General features: G+C 42.5%; 1 protein-coding gene across 1 annotated transcript in view; it reads right to left on the bottom strand.

Annotated features, from left to right (window-relative positions):
• The window catches only part of CA10 (carbonic anhydrase 10), a 720933-nt gene that overhangs the window by 36602 nt on the left and 665433 nt on the right, over positions 1–18898 (bottom strand). The window contains exons 6-7 of the mRNA XM_054977005.1: positions 8659–8754; positions 5769–5841 (exon numbers count right to left, since the gene is read on the bottom strand). Of these exons, the coding sequence (XP_054832980.1) occupies positions 5769–5841; positions 8659–8754 (169 nt within the window). The remainder of the gene's footprint in view (positions 1–5768; positions 5842–8658; positions 8755–18898) is intronic.

The following is an 18898-nucleotide window of genomic DNA, read 5'->3' as shown; positions in this document are numbered from 1 at the left end:
AACAGATAGCCCACAGTAGCACACAGGAATAAAGTCTATGGCCCCTAACCCTCTACTGATGCATCCCTCGGAAACTGCTTCCTAACACTATAGCCCTCTTAGGTAAAAAGGTAAAGGGAGTCCCCTGTGCAGGCACCGAGGCATTACTGACCCATGGGGAGGACATCGCATCACAATGTTTTCTTGGCAGACTTTTTGTTACGGGGTGGTTTGCCATTGCCTTCCCCAGCCATCTACATGTTACCCCCAGGAAACTGGGTACTCGTTTTACTGACCTCGGAAGGATGGAAGGCTGAGTCAACCTTGAGCCGGCTACCTGAACCCAGCTTCTGCCAGGATTGAGCTCAGGTCATGAGCAGAGCTTGGGCTGCAGGACTGCCGCTTACCACTTTGCACCAGGGGGCTCTCATTTCAGTAAAAGGGGCCTCTTGAATATTTCAGTTTTGCATCATTTGCGGAAAGCCAGGAGAGTCGGAGCTTTCCTGACCTATTCAGGTAGGCTGTTCCATAAAATGGGGGCCACCGCAGGGAATGCACATGTACAGGCAGTTGCTGATTTTGCCCATGTGCAAGGTGGCACCTATGGGCAATGCTCGGGCAATTCCTATGATGTTCATTAGGAAGGCAGATACTGGAAGCCTCACGTTTTCCTTCCCAGGCTATCCTGTCGCTGAGGCAAATGTGTGGCCCTTATGCAAACGACGGCAGAAGAGTGGCTCTTCCATCTCTCAGATCCAGAGCGTACCATGCGAGAGTGATGAGATTTTTAAGGGGGCTGTAATGATTTAATAACATCATTATGGACCAAGCAGAACTATTTTAATACAAGATATACTCACATCACTCGCTTCCCTTCTAGTGAAGTATATTATGTTTCCCTCCTTCTGCCTCTTACTAGTTTGTCTTTCTGGAGGGCAGGACAAAGCTCCATTAACTATCAGTAATGCTGATAATTGCCTCAAAGAAGAAAAAGTATCCTCTCGGAGTCTAGGATGTTATGGAAAAGGCCACCCTTGTTTTATAATGGACTTGCAGATTGGCAGTGTGCAGAGCTTCCATTTGCTTTACTAAAAAGAACTGCTTATAGAATCAACCTTGGATGCCATCTGTTCTCAGGCCATCATCCAACAAAAATATGTCTTTGTCGTGCCTTTTTACTGTATTCAAACTTAATAACTCATAATATTCAAAGTCACTTAGTACTCTATATGTATCCCTCTAGGTGTCTCCTGGGCCCCACAAAGCGTGTCTGTATCCTCCTTACAAATATATCTCTAGACAACAGTAGGCTTGAAGCACTATTCAAACTATCATCTTGCAGGGATTATCTGATGCTTTTCAGCCTGAGGACAATGTCTGAACTTGAGAACTTTTCTTGTAATATTTATATTTTATAAGCTTTATAATCATTTTCACAAAGCCCTAGACACCAACACTTGTTTTACAACCCGTATGTACTAAGATCCCTTTTTGCATTCCTCTTGGTTCCTAGTTTAAATTCTTATGTTGATTCTTACTTTAATAGCCACCACTACCAATCATAAACATAGTCCATATTGTTTGTTTACAACACACTTCACATTAGTACACTTAACCTAGAAGGGACAGTAAGGCTTGTCTTTACCGTGGTGTTCTAATATTGGAGTCTTGGACGGTGATTATACAGGCAATCTATCACTAACCATACTGAGCATAACGGCCTCATCAACGTCATCTGGCTGAGAATGAGGCATGCTAATTAGGGCTCACCACAATGAACACAGAATGCCGATGCTACACCAGCTGTTCTTGGCTTTCAGTTTGTTTCTGGGCCCAACATGAGTATTAACAAACAAGTTATATAACGACTGAGGGAAGTTAATTTTGAGTGGCTGGGCTTCCTGCTTGCTGGGCTTCTCTCCACACGAGCACTGACTCTTGCCAGATGTTCGTGTAGGGATGCCAGATCCTTCACTCCCACCCTCCACCCCCGCTTAACTGGCTGGCGGGGGAGGGGGGAAGCACCTCCTGGGGCGTGCTCCCAGGTGGTACAGTGCACTCCCAGGTGGCGTGGCATGCTCCTGTGCGCCACAGTGATCCAATTTGGGCTGGATTCGGGCCTGATTTGGCCCCCTGGGGAGTGCCGGAGCACTTCCACAGTGGCCCATGGCCCATGTGATGATGTCACTTCCGGGAAGTGACATCATTGAGCAGGCTGGGAGTGCAATTAGATAGGTGTCGGGCCTCCATAGTGCAACCCTATGTTTGTGTGGCTGACTAAGCCAGGTTTTTCCCTGTGTTAGAGTGCTACTGCAGTGGGCAGTATGCCACCAGGGCTTGCATGGCTTTATCCTCTCACATGGCTCCTTTTCTCAGGGGTTGTGGATGCAGGCTGCCAGGCTCCCATGCAGTTTGGGCTGGTTAGGCTGGGTCTTCCCGTGCCTGTCCTTGTCCTTGCACCTGGCTGCTCTCAGCTGTGGGAGGCAGGAGGGTAGCTGGGCATGTGCATGGCTGGCTGGGTCAGGCCTCTCTATCTCATGCCAGGCCACTGCTGCCTAAGTTTGAGGGCAATTTTTAGCAAATTGCTCCCCACAGCACAACCTCTGGCTTCCGTGTTACACCAGAAAATGACATCATTTTCCAACACAATGGGGAGGTGCAGAAGAGTGTGTGTTCACAGCAGGTAAGTTACCACTGTCCCTGCTGCCTAACTTCCCTGCCCTCCTCTTTGGTTCCTGGGGGGCCTGGCAACCCTACATCGCAGCAATGTCGAGCAACAGCCTCATGGAAATGCTTCCAAATTCACTTCAGTATAGGGTTGCCAGATACCCTTACCCTCCTAGCAGGAGGGAGGAGACCTGGGACTTAAACTTTTGGATGGGAGTGATGTCATTGTGCAGGCTTTGTGCCAGGCTGATTGGGATCCCCAAATGAGCTGAACTGGCTTGGCATGAAGCCCGGGAGCACTCCAGGGGCCTGAACAATTACGTCACTCCCAGGAGTGACATCGTCGTTCCATGCCGGGAGTACACCCTGCGAGGCCTGTTCCCACGTCATTCCCCCAGCCAACCAGGTGACTGGGGGCAGGGGGAAGAGGCTGGGAGCAGGGGATCCCCCACCCCCACTGGGGGACCAGCTACCCAACTTCAGTATCTTGTGAATTTTTAGTTCCTTATTTATGGCACTTATATACAACTTTCCATAATATTATGCACAATGTAGCTTGCAATTAAAAAACTGAATGCCAAGTATAATATTAAGACTTTAAAATAGGAGCTCAGTCTGTCGGTTGAAGCCCTTATTTACCAAGTCAACATTGCTTTCCCACGGGAACAGAATGGGAAAGCTAAAAGTGGAAGTTTACTGGTACTGAGATACAGAAGATTCATTTCAGGGAACGGATGCAGCGGTTCATGTGTTAGACTGGGACTGGGAAGTCTGATGTCCAAACTGTCACTTTGCCGTGAAGCCAGGCACTGTCTCCCGGTCTAACCTTTCTCACAGGTATTTTGTAATGATCGTGGATGGTGTGTACATTGCCCAGGGCTCCTTCGACAAAGAGCAAGCCAAATAAATAATATTGCAGTGAATATTTGACAATGTAACAGCTGACAAACACCAGCAGCCAACAGTTGTCCATAAATTCTGCTTATAGCAGAATTTAGTAAATTTTATAATCAACATAAATGAGCCTGTCAAAATTGGGGAAATTTATATTCTGGCAGCACATTTTTTATTCTAAAATTCAAACGTCAAATTTCAAAATCAATTTTTTATATCAAAATATTATTCCAAGTTAATGATTCAGTAAATCCTGATTTTTTTTACCATGCTCTCTTTCATCTCTACAATATATGAATTTCAACCAAATATAACGTTAGTGATTAAAATATCATCGTACCTATGGACTTTCTGAATGAAATACTTAATCTATTCTACTGCATATTTTAGGTTGTAATAGCAATGGGTGTCCAGCTCTCTCACAGACAAGGCATGCTGCCCCCACCATTACAGGGCTTATCCATTATTTCCTTACAGGTTATGAAAACTGAGAGATACCATTAAGGAGCACAATAGCTACAAGTAGGAATTTTCTTCAGATAATTATGCATATATTGCTAAATGTATGTCAAAATGTTTTAAAAGGTAATGTATTGTCTCTAAACAGGAATATTTGAACAATTCCTATCAACTTTAATATCTTCCTTTGCAAAATCAAGGAAAATGTAGATTATTCCACCATGATCAGTTATCAGTGCTTTGTTTAATGTAGCAAAAGCCTGAAATACCTAGTTTTATAAATTAAGGGCCTTTTCACACATTAAATTGCAGAAACAAAACCTCTGTTTGACACTCAACAGGGAAGCCATTCATAGCTGCACAATAAGTGTATCATCATGACACATGCTTGTGGCATCACATTTTATACATTTTCAGGTATACAACTAAACTGTGCAATGTGTAAATAGCCCTAAAGCATTTCGGCTGAAAACGACAAAAAGGTGTAGAGGGGACCCGAGTACTTCAGGGGGAAAGGGGCAAAGCACAGGTTGTTTCCCATGATAATTTTAAAACATTTCCTTTTATTTTCCAAATGCAGCTGGTTGGGCTGCTTTATTAAGAGGAAGTGAGGGCTGGATAAAGAGGAACTCTTATTCTCATGCCATTTCTCAGCTGGAAAAAAGGCACCGCCAAGCTGCTTGGACCCCCCCCCCCCCCCATTTTCCCATCAGGGAGAGTACGAGCGTCCTGGTGGCGGCTTTATTTTTAAAAAATTTGAGCAGCAAGGGAGGTCACAGTTTAAGATCTCCAATGAAAGTATTTTTAAATGATCACAGAAGAAAGCTTAAAATGCAGTTTGAGCCCCCCACCCCCACCCTCAGATCTGCAGATAAAAGCTGAAATATTAAAGCAATAATTCTTCAGAAATTATGGCTATAGCTCTAACTACATCCCAAGTTATTTCAATACCTTCATATAATAATATTTTGCAGGGCTAGGAAGGCGGGAGGGGGCGTTTACTAGCAAAAAGAGTGAAGCTGTCATTCAAGATCCACTCGGAGTACCAAGGCAGCAGCACTTGACTGTTAGGAGTCTCCTGATCCGAGTTCTTTAGTATCTCACGATGCTTTTAAAACCGTAGCTTCAGTTATCATATAAACGATTACTGAATTTTAACCTGTTTCACACTCTTTATTACAGCGGCAAATGTAACTATATATTGACTGCTCTAATGAAACTTCCTAACAATGAGTTTTTAAAAGCTTGCTATTTCAAATCAATAGAACCTTCTAATACATGAAGCAAAATTAAGTTTTTAAAAAAGTAATGGCATTATAATCTATGATCCAAGAAAACAGCAACATAATTTTCAATGAGTTTTTAAAAATTTGGTATTGCCTGTTTGTTGTGAAAATGCATCTAATCAATACTAGTTAATGCAGAAACTACCTCTTATGTACCACAGAACAGTCTTTGCCATCTTTAATCATAACCTAACTTGACCTCAGAGTTTGATTCAGAAAATCCACACAGAGGGACCAGGTACAGAAAGGGGTGATGTTGTTGGAAATCTTATGGAAATACGCTACGTGGGAGATGCCTGAAGAAGTCCTGTGAACTCTTTCTGGATCCCGGTCCCTTGATAGTCCCTGTCCACAGCCATTTTTCAATCCCCAACTAAAACAGCTCTTTTATTAAGTATATCTTGCAACATGGGGTGCAACTACTGAATATCTTGCCCATTATCCTTATACAGATGTTTCTATGGTGAGTCAAAAGCAACTTACTTTTATATGTTATTCTCGTTATGGTGTCTCTGTTAAGCATACGATTTAGAAAAGGATTTGATGATTCTGATACCTATGAGGAGTAAAAAATCATGATCAAAAACTAGTCACCGCAAGCTTATTAACTGGAAAAATACAGCTATTTGGTTTGTGCACAGTTGCAGTTGTGTCCTGTTATTAGTGCAGCAGAAGTAAAAATAACCCCAATATTAAATAATTATGGCATCACTTATGGCAGATGCAATAGAACTGTAACATCAGTTTCTCCTTCCAATAATAATAAAGTATCTGCTTGTATAGCCACCAGTCTGAGAAAAACATTTCCTCCAAACCACTCACTTGAGGTTAGCACACACACCCATCACCGTAATCTTTATGACGTTACACACTTTTAACAAATATAAATAGTTAAATCTGATGTTTGTGAGCAAGCTGTTCGTGAGGCCCCGTTCCCAGGAACATGTGTTCGTTTGTCAGCCGTTTGTAAAGCCAGACAGTCTGGCTCCTTTCAATCAATTCCCCTGGCAACATAGACATAGACAGTCTGAACTACTTCTGGCTTTCCTTCTGGCTTGTAACCCCCCAAAGTAGTTTCCAGCAGACAGTCCAGTTTTTGCCACTGTGAAGAGAAAATGACATGAAAGCGGGAGACCACGCCTTTCTCAGCTCCAGCTAAGTCCCAAGGGGGCCATTCTGGCTCCCATGAACCTCCAACTACGAACATGTTCGTGAACATGTCATGTCCATCGATGTTTGTGAATCCCTGTTCGTGGATGGCAATGAACAACGAACATTGTGTTTGTGTTTTTTTCCTGTTCGTGCCCATCTCTATTAAAGAATTGGCCCTGACACAACTCCTTAGCTTCTGGGTTGCACCAGAAGTGAAGTCATCCACTGTGGACAGGATCGCATATGCACCAATTTCCTCATCCTGTTTCTTCCTCCCAATCAGCTCCACTTCCCTAGCATTGCTGGGTGCATGCATATGGTGGGCAAACTCCCAGCTGTTTATGCCTCTACGCATTGGAGGCAAAGGGCACCATCACAGAAAATGCCCTGTGTCTAGACATCACCTACTGCACCTCTGAAGGCAGGGTCACAGAAAGCACAGCATGGTGGGCTTGGCAGTATGGGAGGATGTGGTTGTTCAAGTACCAAGGCCCCCAATGTGTTTAGGGATTTCAAAGGTAAGAACCAGCTCTCTGCACTATGACCTGTGGGTTCTGTGATTCTTTCATTATGCATCTGCCTTTGCTCTGTCCAAGGCTGCAGTGTTCCAGTTTAAATAATTTAAACAGAGCTCCTCCAACCTTGTTCCACTTACAGCCAGTAGAAAACGCTTCTGTAAGCATAGCCTTAAAGTATTGTGTAAAGTTTTAAAAATTCTAATAATCAGTACTGGGCTTTGAGGATCTATGGAATATTTTGACATGGAAAAGGCTTTCTCCTTTGCCAGGCTATGCAACGGCTTGTTTCTTCTGCTACTCTGTGAACTATATTCTTCTCAGGTCTCGGTCTCTATTTATATTGATATTTGGCTCCAAGTTCATTTTGTGGTCATGACTCATGGCAAGATAATGTGAGAATTGCGGAGTGAAGCCTGACTAAGACTTTTATATAGGAGTTAATCAGCACTTGACATTTTAACGTTGGGCTTGGAATTCAGTGAGGTAGCAACATTGCAGGTCCCAGGAATGATGCAGTACAAAATTGTGCCCTGCACTAAGATAGTTTTTAAAAGTCATGGAACAGGAATTCCTCCCCCTTCCTCAACAATGCTCTATTCTCTCTATTGATTCATTGTAAAAACATATAATCAGTACTGGAACAAGAGTAGAGCAGGGAATCAATAGTATTTGGAAAATAACTTCAATTAAAATATAAAGTACTAATGTACAAAACCTGGAAATATTCAGCATTAATTTAAAAATGCTTTAAAAGTAAAACTTGCAAATTCATGCTGATTTCACAATTGGGCGGGGCGGCAGATACCCTGTATTTCTTATGACAGCACTCTCTTCTACCTCTTGAGCACAGTTATGTGAAAATGAATTTCTTTAGGGTTAAGTGTGACTTGAAATGTTAACAAGCAAATATTTAAATCAACACATATATGTTTAGATATCCTTCACTGTATTAAAAAAACTGTTAGCAGTGCTTCATAGATGGGGAAGGAAAATATGTTGCTAATACATTGATGCTAACCAGTAGGCATCCTCCACAGCTTGTCACCAGTTCAAAATGAATCTTACTAAAATGTGCAAAACCAGATTTTCAGAGGTGAGTTGAGACCGAAGAAGGCACCATTGTATTAAACACGGTGAAAGCCCTTCTATCTTGAGCTTAAAGTTTATGAACACTGCTTCATACAGGGATGCCTTGATTCTATACTGGAACTTTTATGGGCCTCCGATGCTCCTTTCATAACTACAGCACACAGCTGAAGCCGGCACTTAGGCAGCGTACTTCAAACCAACACAGTCACATTAAAAATCCATTTTAAAATCCATTTGTTTAAAAAAAATTAAAAGAGAGAAAATGAGGAAGGGATGGGAAGAGAGGTACTGAAAAGAGATCTTTGAAAAAGGATGTTGTGAAAGCATCCACATTATAAAGAGGACGGCGTGTACCTTTTAAAGGATTCTGTAGCGAGCCAGTTGCATAATGAGGGACTGACCACAATGATGACTTTTTATCTTAAAAGTGTAATGTTGCTAGCACCAAACAATGGTCAGCCATTAACTGCAGACCACTAAAGCAAGAGTCCCAGAGAAAATGGGGTAGTCGGGGTTACAGGGCCCAAAGTGCTGGCCGCAACAACAGCACCTAATCGCTTAAAATCTCATGAAACAAATGTAACTCCGCATATTTGAAATTTTGCTGTACTTACTTTCATAAATATAGAAACTACCACCAAGCCATTGGGACTTTTTGCAGCTTCCGTTACATTAGTATATAACTCATGGTTATAGTGGATTAGCTGAACCTAAAGAAATGAGAGGGAAATGGAAATTAAACACTAGAGAATCAAATTCATTCCTTTCTTTTCAAACAACAAATGTCCTCTTTATAAATACAGATTTGTTTGCAACATGATATCTACCAAGCTTGTAAAATTTCATAATCATACTTCCCCCCGCCCCTTTTTTTGCTGGAGGTTTTGCAGCCTGCATGATTTTAATAATCACAGTAACCACCTGGCTTGCACTGGCACTGCTCCAGTTGTTTCTCCCCTCCATTGTCAATAAGTGAATTTAACACATAAAGATGCTAAATGCCCTGTAGAGGTCGGACTCGGCATTATTTTCCCACTGCAATAGCAATCCAAGCTGCATACAGGGATAGCTGAAGACAAACCCTTAGCACAAGCATGAGAGACAGAAACTGGCATTGCAAACTCTGGATATTTAAAGTGAATGCAGTTTAGGTTGACAAGAGCAACACAGAGTCAAATGCTTAGACTAATCACAGGTTTGAGAATTGTATATGTAAACCAAGGCTGCACAACTTCTGCACAACTTCCTCTCTGCTCTGCTGCTAGACACCTCCAAGGAGCTCAAGATAATATATATGGTATCCTCTGCCCCTCCTTTTTGTCCTTAGAGCAACCCTGCAAGGTACGTTATGCTGAGAGTGACCAGCCCATAATAGTAAAGAGTCCAGTAGCATCTGACGAAGAGAGCTGTGGTTCTCAAAAGCTTATGCTACAAGTTGGTTAGTCTTAAAGGTGCTACTGGACTCTTTCCTATTTTGCAACTACAGACTAACACGGCTAGTTCCTCTGGAACTATGACTAGCCCACAGTCCCTCAGTGAGCATTGCTGAGTAGGACTCTTAAGCCAGAGCTCTTTGAACTTAGTCTGATACTCAAACCACTATACCATGCTGCACATGCTCTCCCTTTTTACCCCAACAATATCAGAGTGAGGGCAAGAAAGCTCTATGGTGTGGTTTCTCCAAAATACCAATGAGATTTGGCTATGTGATAATGTATGAAGCTTAACGGGACTTAACTCTAGCGTCCTTTGGGGAAAATGATTAATAAAATAACCCTGGGCCATGTAAACTATAAACAAACTATAAAGAAACAGACATACAGCAAGTCAACTGAACCAAAAAGCCACAGCAGCAACATGTTAAGGGGAAGGGGACTTTTAAAATGACACCTTTTATATACCTTGTATCTCCTTTATTTGAGTCAAAAAAGTCCCACGTGGGCTCAGATTTAGTAATATATGGCTAGGGAATTCACTTGGCTTTGGAGAATACAAATTAGCCTAGCTTGGCACGAACCATACAATAAAAAGCAGTGACTGAGAACTGTTTTCCTTTTCTATGTGATAACAGCACACAGAAATAAGTGTTTCAAAAGGGTTCTGCATAGACAGTTTCCATGACTACTACATTTTGGACTAGACCCAGAGGTGAAATTACAGGCCAGTTAGCTTTAACCTCTGTCCTGGGTAAACTGATGGAAAATATTATTAAAGATAAAACTGTTATTAAGTGTTTTTAAAGATAAGACACAGAAGAACAAGTCCCACTGGGGAAGAATCAACAGGTAAAGTGAAGTCCTATGTCAGCAACTTTCTGGAGTTCTTTGAGATGGTTAACAAGCTAGTGAACAATAGTGATCTGGCAGACATTATGTATTTGGATTTCCAAAAAACTTCCCTGAGCATTCATGGAATAACGGAATAGGCCCTCTCATGGACCAAAAATTTAGTTAAGATAACAGGAAATTGAGTAGGAGTAAATAGTTCTCACAATGGAAGGAACTAAGCAGTGTGGTTCCAGGGATCAATATCGGTACTGGTGCTCTTCAATTTGCTCATAAATTATCTGGAATCATGGATGAGCTGTGACGTGGCCAATCTGCAGATGACATTAAATTATTCAGGATGGTAAGAAGCTCCAAAAGGGTATCTTCAAACTTGAGAGGATGGAGTAGGCAGGCAACAACATGGCAAATTGGGATGAAAAATCCTAGCTTTAAAATATATTGTCAGTGTATGAACAGGTTGTGCATAGTTACACCCAAAACATCTCAAAAGAGGACATGGTAATACTGGAAAAGGTGAAGAAAAAGGCCCACTGAATGATCAACGAGATGGGGCATCTTCCCTCTATGGAAAGCTGAGAGTCTGGGGGCTTTTACGAGTGAAGGGGTATAATAAAGCTTTATAACATCATAGATGGAGTAAAGAAAGAGGATAAAGGAACTTTTTCTCTGTCTCCCATAATACTAGGACTCATGGAGACCCAATGAAATTGATGGACGATAAATTCAGGTTGGACAAAAGGAAATATTTCATTCAAAGACGAATCAGCTCAGGGAATTCACAGCCACAGGATGTAGTGAGGACTAGTTTAGTTCACTTTAAAAGGGGATTAGACAAGCTCTTGGGAGGTAGGTCCATCAGTGTAAGGGTTGCCAGCTCCGAGCTGGAAATTCTTGGCGACTGGGGGTGGATCCTAGGGAGGGTGGGGTTTGGGAAGGGAGGGACTTCAGTAGGGTATAGTGCCACCGAGCTCCCCCTCCAAAGCAACCATTTTCTCCATAGGAACTGATCTCTGTAGTCTAGAGATCAGATGTAATTCCAGGAGATCTTCAGGCTCCACATGGAAGTTGGCAACCCTGATCAATGACTGTTGAATTACTAAATATATCTTCTATATTTAGTACTCAGTAACCCTCTGAAAAATGGCATAGGAAACATCAACTAAGGGAGGGGGGCGAGATTTGATCTTCATACGCTGCTTTTCAGGGCATCTGATTTGTTCCTGTGTGAAACAAAAAGCCAAGCTAGAGAACTTATTGATCCGAATCATCGCGAATGCTCTTACGTTAAAGAACTGTAGTCTAGAGATGAGAAATTCCATCGACCAAGGATACCTTTTACATTACCCATATTGGTGTACTTTGTACTGAGCCTCTGTCAAAGTTTACTTTATAAGTCAGACCCTTCATTGCAAGGCCTTTGGAGAGAAGGCCTTACTTCCAACATAATAAAATCCTTGAGTAAGTGCTATTGCTACCACCAATAAGGAAGTAGCTCTTTCAAGAATTTGAACGGGATTAACTACGTAGTTTGTTAAAAGGTAATTGCTTGCAAGTTACAAAAAATTCAGCAGTAGATCAATCAAAGACATTCAATACAATAGAAGAATGCTAGAGAGCAAAGAGCCTAAACATTTGTTAGCTACAGGCACTTATTTAGAACAAATACGCTAGACATTGTGAAAAATATCATTGTTGACTGACATTGTCACAACAACAAACAGGAAGATGGAGAAACAGAAAAGGGGAGCAAATACTGTGATGTTAAGAATTTATTTTGGAAAACCAGGAAAAATGATACATTTGATTTTTTAGGGATGGCAGCTCCCATTTTAGTGCCTCTGAAGTTCTACTATCTACTAGGCTTGTAGCCTGGCTGAGACTGGCATGGAAGCCCACTTGTTTAAAGGTATGAGCTGATCTCCACATGAGCAGTTCATCGAGCAGTGCCAGTTGCCATGATGGTAGCAATACTTTTCTGAAGCACCATTTTGTCCTCGGTGAGAAAGTGCCAGTTCACAGATTTCTAGCAAGAAATTCCAACATAATAACCTATTTCACTCTCACAGTTGATTGTGTATGTACTTGGGGCACCATATCTGTTAACTCAGGAGGCACTAACTAAGAACATGACTGAGCGCTGAATAAGAAATGAGTAACTGTCCTTCCCAGATTTCCAACAGAACTGAGGCTCCACTGCAGCTGTTTGTTCTCTTGTAAAGAAGATGAAGCATAGCTTTTGTATTAAAGTTGGTTTTGGAAGATACGACAAAACAGGAAATGTTCCTGTGAGAGTCACTCACACACAGTCCTGCTTATGTCTAATGTCATCTCTCAAGAAGGAAACTGGGCATCTCCCTTGCAGACAGATGCGTGGTCACCAGACACATGTGGAGCTCACATGAATCCCTCTACAAATGCTACATTGGGTGCCCCAAAATGAGGATCTTCGCGTGGAAGCTGATAGAGCATGCTACAGAGCCCACTGGAGGACCTATGAAGTGGATATGAAGACAGCCAAGAAAAACAGTGTTGAACTTACCTGTAACTGTTGTTCGTCTAGGTCTTTGTGCAGGCACACATTGGGACTGTGCAGGCTCAAGTCAGCTGTTGGAAAGGTTTTTACAAGCTCTCAAATGCTAGGGGGCGCTCTTCCCCAGCAACATGCCTGTGCAGACCGTTCCCGCCAAATGCGGTGTTGCTGGGCGGCGCTACCCCTCTTCCCTCTTCCACCTAAGCCACCATAATTCTCACAGAATCTCACAGAGGGGTAGGAGGGAGGGAATGTGTGCCTGCACGAAGACTTAGACGAACAACAGTTACAGGTAAGTGTAACACTGTTTTCGTCTTCGGTCTTCGGTGCAGTCCCACATTGGAAGTATAGCAAGCTACTCACCAATGGAGGAGGGTGTGAGATGTTCAGGCTAATATAGAGTGTAGGACAGCCATCCCCACCGCTGCATCCCTCCTGGCTGCTGTGTCCATAGAGTAGTGCCGGATGAAAGTGTCTGCTGACGACCAGGTCGCTGCTTGGCAAATAACTCATAATGTGGTCCCCCATAGGAAGGCAGCTGAAGCCGATTGAGCTCTGGTAGAGTGTGCTCGAATGGTCACAGGGCAGGGGAACTTGGCAGTTATGTAACAGCGTCTGATTGCTGCCACGATCCACCGTGAAAGGGATTGACTAGTCACTGGGAGACCCTTGTGAGGTCCTACGCAACAAATGAATAAGTTCCTAGACCTACGGAATGGTTTGGTCCTATGGATATAATATAGAAGCGCTCTCCTTGCATCTAACTTGTGAAGTGCACATTCCAACAACACGGGAAGAATAGCTTTCTGCTGTAAATGGAACCATGAGACAATTTTTGGCAGGAACTCTAAACTGGGATACAGTATGACCTCATCAAAAAACTGGAGGAAGAGGGGGTCTACACAAAGGGCGCTTTATTCCCCTACTTGCCTGAGAGATGTAACAGCTATCAGAAGGGCGACCTTCCAAGAGAGCAGGTTAAGGTCACAGAAGGCCATGGGTTCGAAGGGAGCTAGCATAAACTGCACTAGAACCAGGGAAAGGGCTGTTTGAGAAGTCTAAACTTGAAGATACCTCAAAGAATAAAATACCTTGGAGTATGTACCTGCAACTATCTGGTCTCGCTGATCAGATTGATCTGAAGAAACTATTACTCACTCCTAATACAGAATTTGAACGCATGTTAGAGCCCTCTTCCTTCAATAATAAAGGCCTGATTTCAAAATTGTATAACGTAATTTTAACTACTCTTAAATCTAAAGAATTGAAAATTCAAGCCCAATGGGCCCAAGACTGCCAAACAGATCTTAATACTGATACCTGGAAGCGTATTTGGTCTTCCAATATATATAATTCCAAAACAATTGTCACCAAGATACAAACTTACAAGATATTAAATAGATGGTATCTAACTCCGAAAAAACTTCCTCAGTTCTCGTCTGCACAGCCCCCAAACTGCTGGAAAAATTGCGGTGAAATAGGTAGTTTTGATCACTGTTGGTGGAAATGTAAATACATAGAAAAATTCTGGAAGGAGTTTCTTAATGAAATACACCAAATCTCAAACTTTCATATTGCATTATTGCCTGAACTCATTTTTTTAGATATCTGGGACAATTGTCAAGTTAGTATACCCGCAATAAGGAAAGACCTCATTGAAACCCTGCTAGTGGCTGCTAAGAGTACAATTGCCGAACTCTGGAAGTCAAATGCCAACCCTACAATCAACAGTTGGTATATGAAAATCTGGGATCACTTCATCTCAGAGAAATTACATGATGAAATCCTCCAGATGGAGTACTTCCCAAGAACCACAAATTTTCTAGAAAAGTGGCTTCCCTTCCTTGAATATCTTGAAATTAATAGATCTCATCCAGGCTTAAAACAGTTTTATTTACATTCATTTTTTTTAAAGAAAATTTTTATTGGATGGGTTTACAAACATAAACATAGAAGTCATTATCATTATTCACCCCATTGCATTTTCCCCATCCTCCCCCCCCCCTTTTCTGGTGACTCCCCGCAGTTTTCCATACCCAACTTAATCTAAAAGGTATATCATATAAATTCATAAAATCTGTAATACTAATGTAATATATATCTATATTATACCTACTATCTACTCTAACTATATTACCTATCTTAGTTAAAAATATAAAAATTACATAAGTAATAATAAGTACACATGCTAACTAAGTAAAACAAAATTACATACATATCCCCTGTAAATATACTATACTAATCCCATAACATATAGTAAAATATACCCCTTTTTAAGCTTAAGTAAGTTTCTATCTCCCCTACTTCTCCAAAGCCCACAATTTCCCCTTCATGTCCCACTTTTCCCCCACACATTTCTTAAATTTTTCCCAGCTTGATGTATAGTCCAATTCTTCTTGTTCTTTCAATTTCCTTGTTAATTTGTCCATTTCTGCCATGTTCAAAACTTCCAATCTTCCATAGATGGTATCTCCTGAGTCTTCCACATCTGTGCATAACACATTCTGGCCACCGTAATCATATAAAACACCATAACTCTGTCCGTTTTATCAAAATCTTCTAGGTTCATACATAATAACAGCAATTCCGGGGTTTTATTTATATTCCTTTGTAAAATATCTGACATAACTTTAACTATATCCCCCCAGAACTGCTTAGCCTTATCACAAGTCCACCACATATGATAGAATGAACCTTCATGCTGTAGTTTTATTTACATTCATATGTGTAAATTACTTTCATGTGTCTTACTAAACTTAAGGGTTTTTATGTATGTTGTTGTGTATAATAGTATTCATTCGCCTTTTGACTCTCATAAGCAACTGCTATATTTTACACCACTTTATTGTAAAGTTTTTTAATCTAAAATTTTCTGTAAATGACAAACTACAACCTGTATCTTATGTATCTGATTACAATAAAACTGTTTAATTTAAAAAAAAAAAGGACCAGGGATTGGTAAAGGGGGCCTTCTAGGTGGGGAGGTATTATTTACTCCCTTTAGGAACTGTTTGGATGCCTGGTGCGAAAACACCGTTTTGCCATTGACAGTTTCGTGGAATGTGGAAATGGCTGCAAGGTGCACCTTAATTGAAGACGCAGCTACTCCACTCTTTAACGATGACAACAAGTAATCAAACACAACTGCCAGTGGGCAAGAGAAAGGGGAGAAAGGCGTCCTGGACGCCCACTGGGAAAAATGATGCCACTTGTGGCCATAGGAAGCCCTCATAGAAGCCTTACGAGCATTTAGCATGATTTGGGTCACCTCCTTGGAGAAAGGTGCTATGGTGGAAGTACAAGCCATGCCATGAGTCTGAGTACTGTCACATTGTGGTGTAATACCCGGCCTCTGTGGATGAGATCTGGGACCTCTGGAAAATGTATGTAATAGCCCTGCGACATCTCCCACAGTGTTGGGAACCAGTCCCGGTGCGGCCAGAAGGGGGTGACCAGTATGCAATGTGTCCTGTAATGCTGGATTCTGTCTAGAACTCTGGGGATGAGAGCTATGGGTGGGAAGGCATAAAATAGGCTCCCCTCCCATGGGATCTGAAAAGTGTCCCCCAGAGAACTGGGATCTGAGCTCCCCAGGGAATAATATGTGGTTGCTTTGGAGTTGTCCCTTGTTGCAAAGAGGTCTACTAATGGTGTCCCTCATTTCTTGAAGATATGGTAAAGGAATGCAGGGTTGATAGCCCACTCGTGATGTGGTCTGAACACCCTGCTCAGGGAATCTGTCCTGCTGTTTGCAGTCCCTGAATGGCTTGAGGGACAATATTGTTTTGTACTGCCCAGTGCCACAGTTGTGTTGCCTCCGCACAAAGGGTCATTGAGGCTGTTCCACCCTGTTTGTTGATATAATAGAGGGGTGTCGTGTTGTCCGTTTGCACCTGTACCCTCTTGTTGCGAAGGAGATCAGAAAAAGAAGCAAGGGAGTTGTCAGTTCTAGGGATGGCAGTCCATGGCAGATAGGTCCCCAAACCCCTCACAGCAAGCACTCCAGTGCATTGGATGAAAAGGTTTTATTTTAGAGATCCATTAAGTTCACAGTATATCCAAAGATGGGTAAGTTGGCAGGAATGAAGATACAAGCATATGCACTTTGATATAAAGAGCATGATCCCCCCTCCCCTTGGGCAGTTAGCAACTAGGCGTGAAAATCCCAAAGTCTCATGAGAACACAATAGCTTTGTCTGGGCAGAGAAAGGTAAAGATTACAAGGAATCCAACTTCCTCTGTCTCTTGCGAAAAGTTACAGCACAGTTACAAGGTCAAGCATACTTTTAGAGATAACAGGCTCAGCATTTGTACTTTCGTTTTCAGGCAGGCCAAGGACGGCTTGAGTATAATGGTTACAGTATAAGAGCATGGCATGAAACACACAGGGTATCAATACATTGATCAGATCAGTACAGAGAGCACAGAATATATGAATGGCATGGATGAATGGTAGGTAGACAAGACAGGGGTATCTGATTGCCCTTAGTTCTAACACGTTAATGTGCATAGATCGCTCAGTGAGTGACCATGTGCCTGTACAAATGAACTCCCACAGTGTGCTCCCCAACCCAGTAAAGAAGCATCTGTGGTGATAGAGATGTCAGGTGATGGGATCCCAAAGGGTATATCTTTTAAAAGATGGCCTTCTAAAGACCACCAGTTGAGGAAGGCGACTATAACCCTATGAATGGAGAGTGCCTTGCTCTGGGGTTCCCTAAGGGGGGGGGGTCAAAATGTCACAGGAACAAGTTCTGGAGTAGTCTCATGTGAAGTTGAGCAAGTGGCACCATGCTAGTTGTGGACACCATCAGCCCTAAAAGCCTCTGGATAAATATAGCAGGTTGGAATTGCTTCCTTCTAAAGCGGGAGACCATGCATTGGAGTGACCTGGCCCTGTCTCAGGGTAAGAAGGACCGGCCTACTGTGGCATCCAGCCTAGCCCCAATAAACTGAATAGATTGTGTGGGGATCAATGAAGACTTTTTCCAATTGATGACCAGGCGATGACCTAGGCGAGACATGGTTCAAACCGTGATCTCAATGTGCTGTTGAAGTAGGTCACGAGAGTGGGCAGCCAGTAGCCAATTGTCCAGGTATGGGTAAACTGAACATCCCTGTGAACTTAAGTGTGCTACAACCACTGCCATACATTTGGTGAAAACCCTTGGGGCTAAAGGAGAGAACTGAATATTGGAAGATCTCTCCCTGGAAGTAAAACCCGAGATACTTCTTATGGTCTGGATGAACGGCAATGTGAAAGTATGCATCCTTGAGGTCAAGGACGATGAACCATGCTAGTTGTGTACACCATCAGCCCTAAAAGCCTCTGGATAAATATAGCAGGTTGGAATTACTTCCTTCTAAAGCGGGGGACCATGCATTGGAGTGACCTGGCCCTGTCTCAGGGTAAGAAGGACCGGCCTACTGTGGGGTGAGATATTGTAAGCCACTAACCAAGGTTAACATTTGAAACTTTTCTGTTTTAATGAACACATTCAACTTTCGAAGGTCCAAAATGGGCCTGTGGTTATCGTCCTTTTCTACCAGAAAATATCTGGAGAAAAACCCTCTTGGGGGCTCCTCCTCTGGAACTCTTTCGATTGCTCCCTTGGAAAGAAGTGCTTCAATAACCGGAGAAAGAGCCTGAACTGGACACTGTGATGCATTGCCAGGTAACAATAACTGGGGAACCTTGGAAGAACGTAAACGGTAACTGTATCGAATAACTTGTAGGACCCAAGAGTCTGATGAAATTGCGTCCCAGCAGTCAACAAATGGGGCCAACCTGTCCTGAAACAGGAGAGGCTGAGATGGTTGCGCGGTCAGTCAGAAAAGGGATTTTTGACCCTGCCCTGGTTTTGGCTGGGGCTGATGAGCCCTAGGCTTACTGGACCTTCTGGTCCCAGAGCGAGAGTAATAGGGATAAGACCTCTGCTGGTAAGGCTGGTACTGTTGGTATGAGTACCTTGAATGATGTTGGTAGGTCTGGCAGTTTGGGTACCATTGTTTGAAGGAGTACGGTTGCTGCTGTTG

The sequence above is a fragment of the Eublepharis macularius genome, chromosome 4, assembly GCF_028583425.1.
Source record: "Eublepharis macularius isolate TG4126 chromosome 4, MPM_Emac_v1.0, whole genome shotgun sequence".
In the NCBI taxonomy this organism is placed as follows: domain Eukaryota; kingdom Metazoa; phylum Chordata; class Lepidosauria; order Squamata; family Eublepharidae; genus Eublepharis; species Eublepharis macularius.
This window is presented reverse-complemented; position numbering and strand designations above follow the sequence as displayed.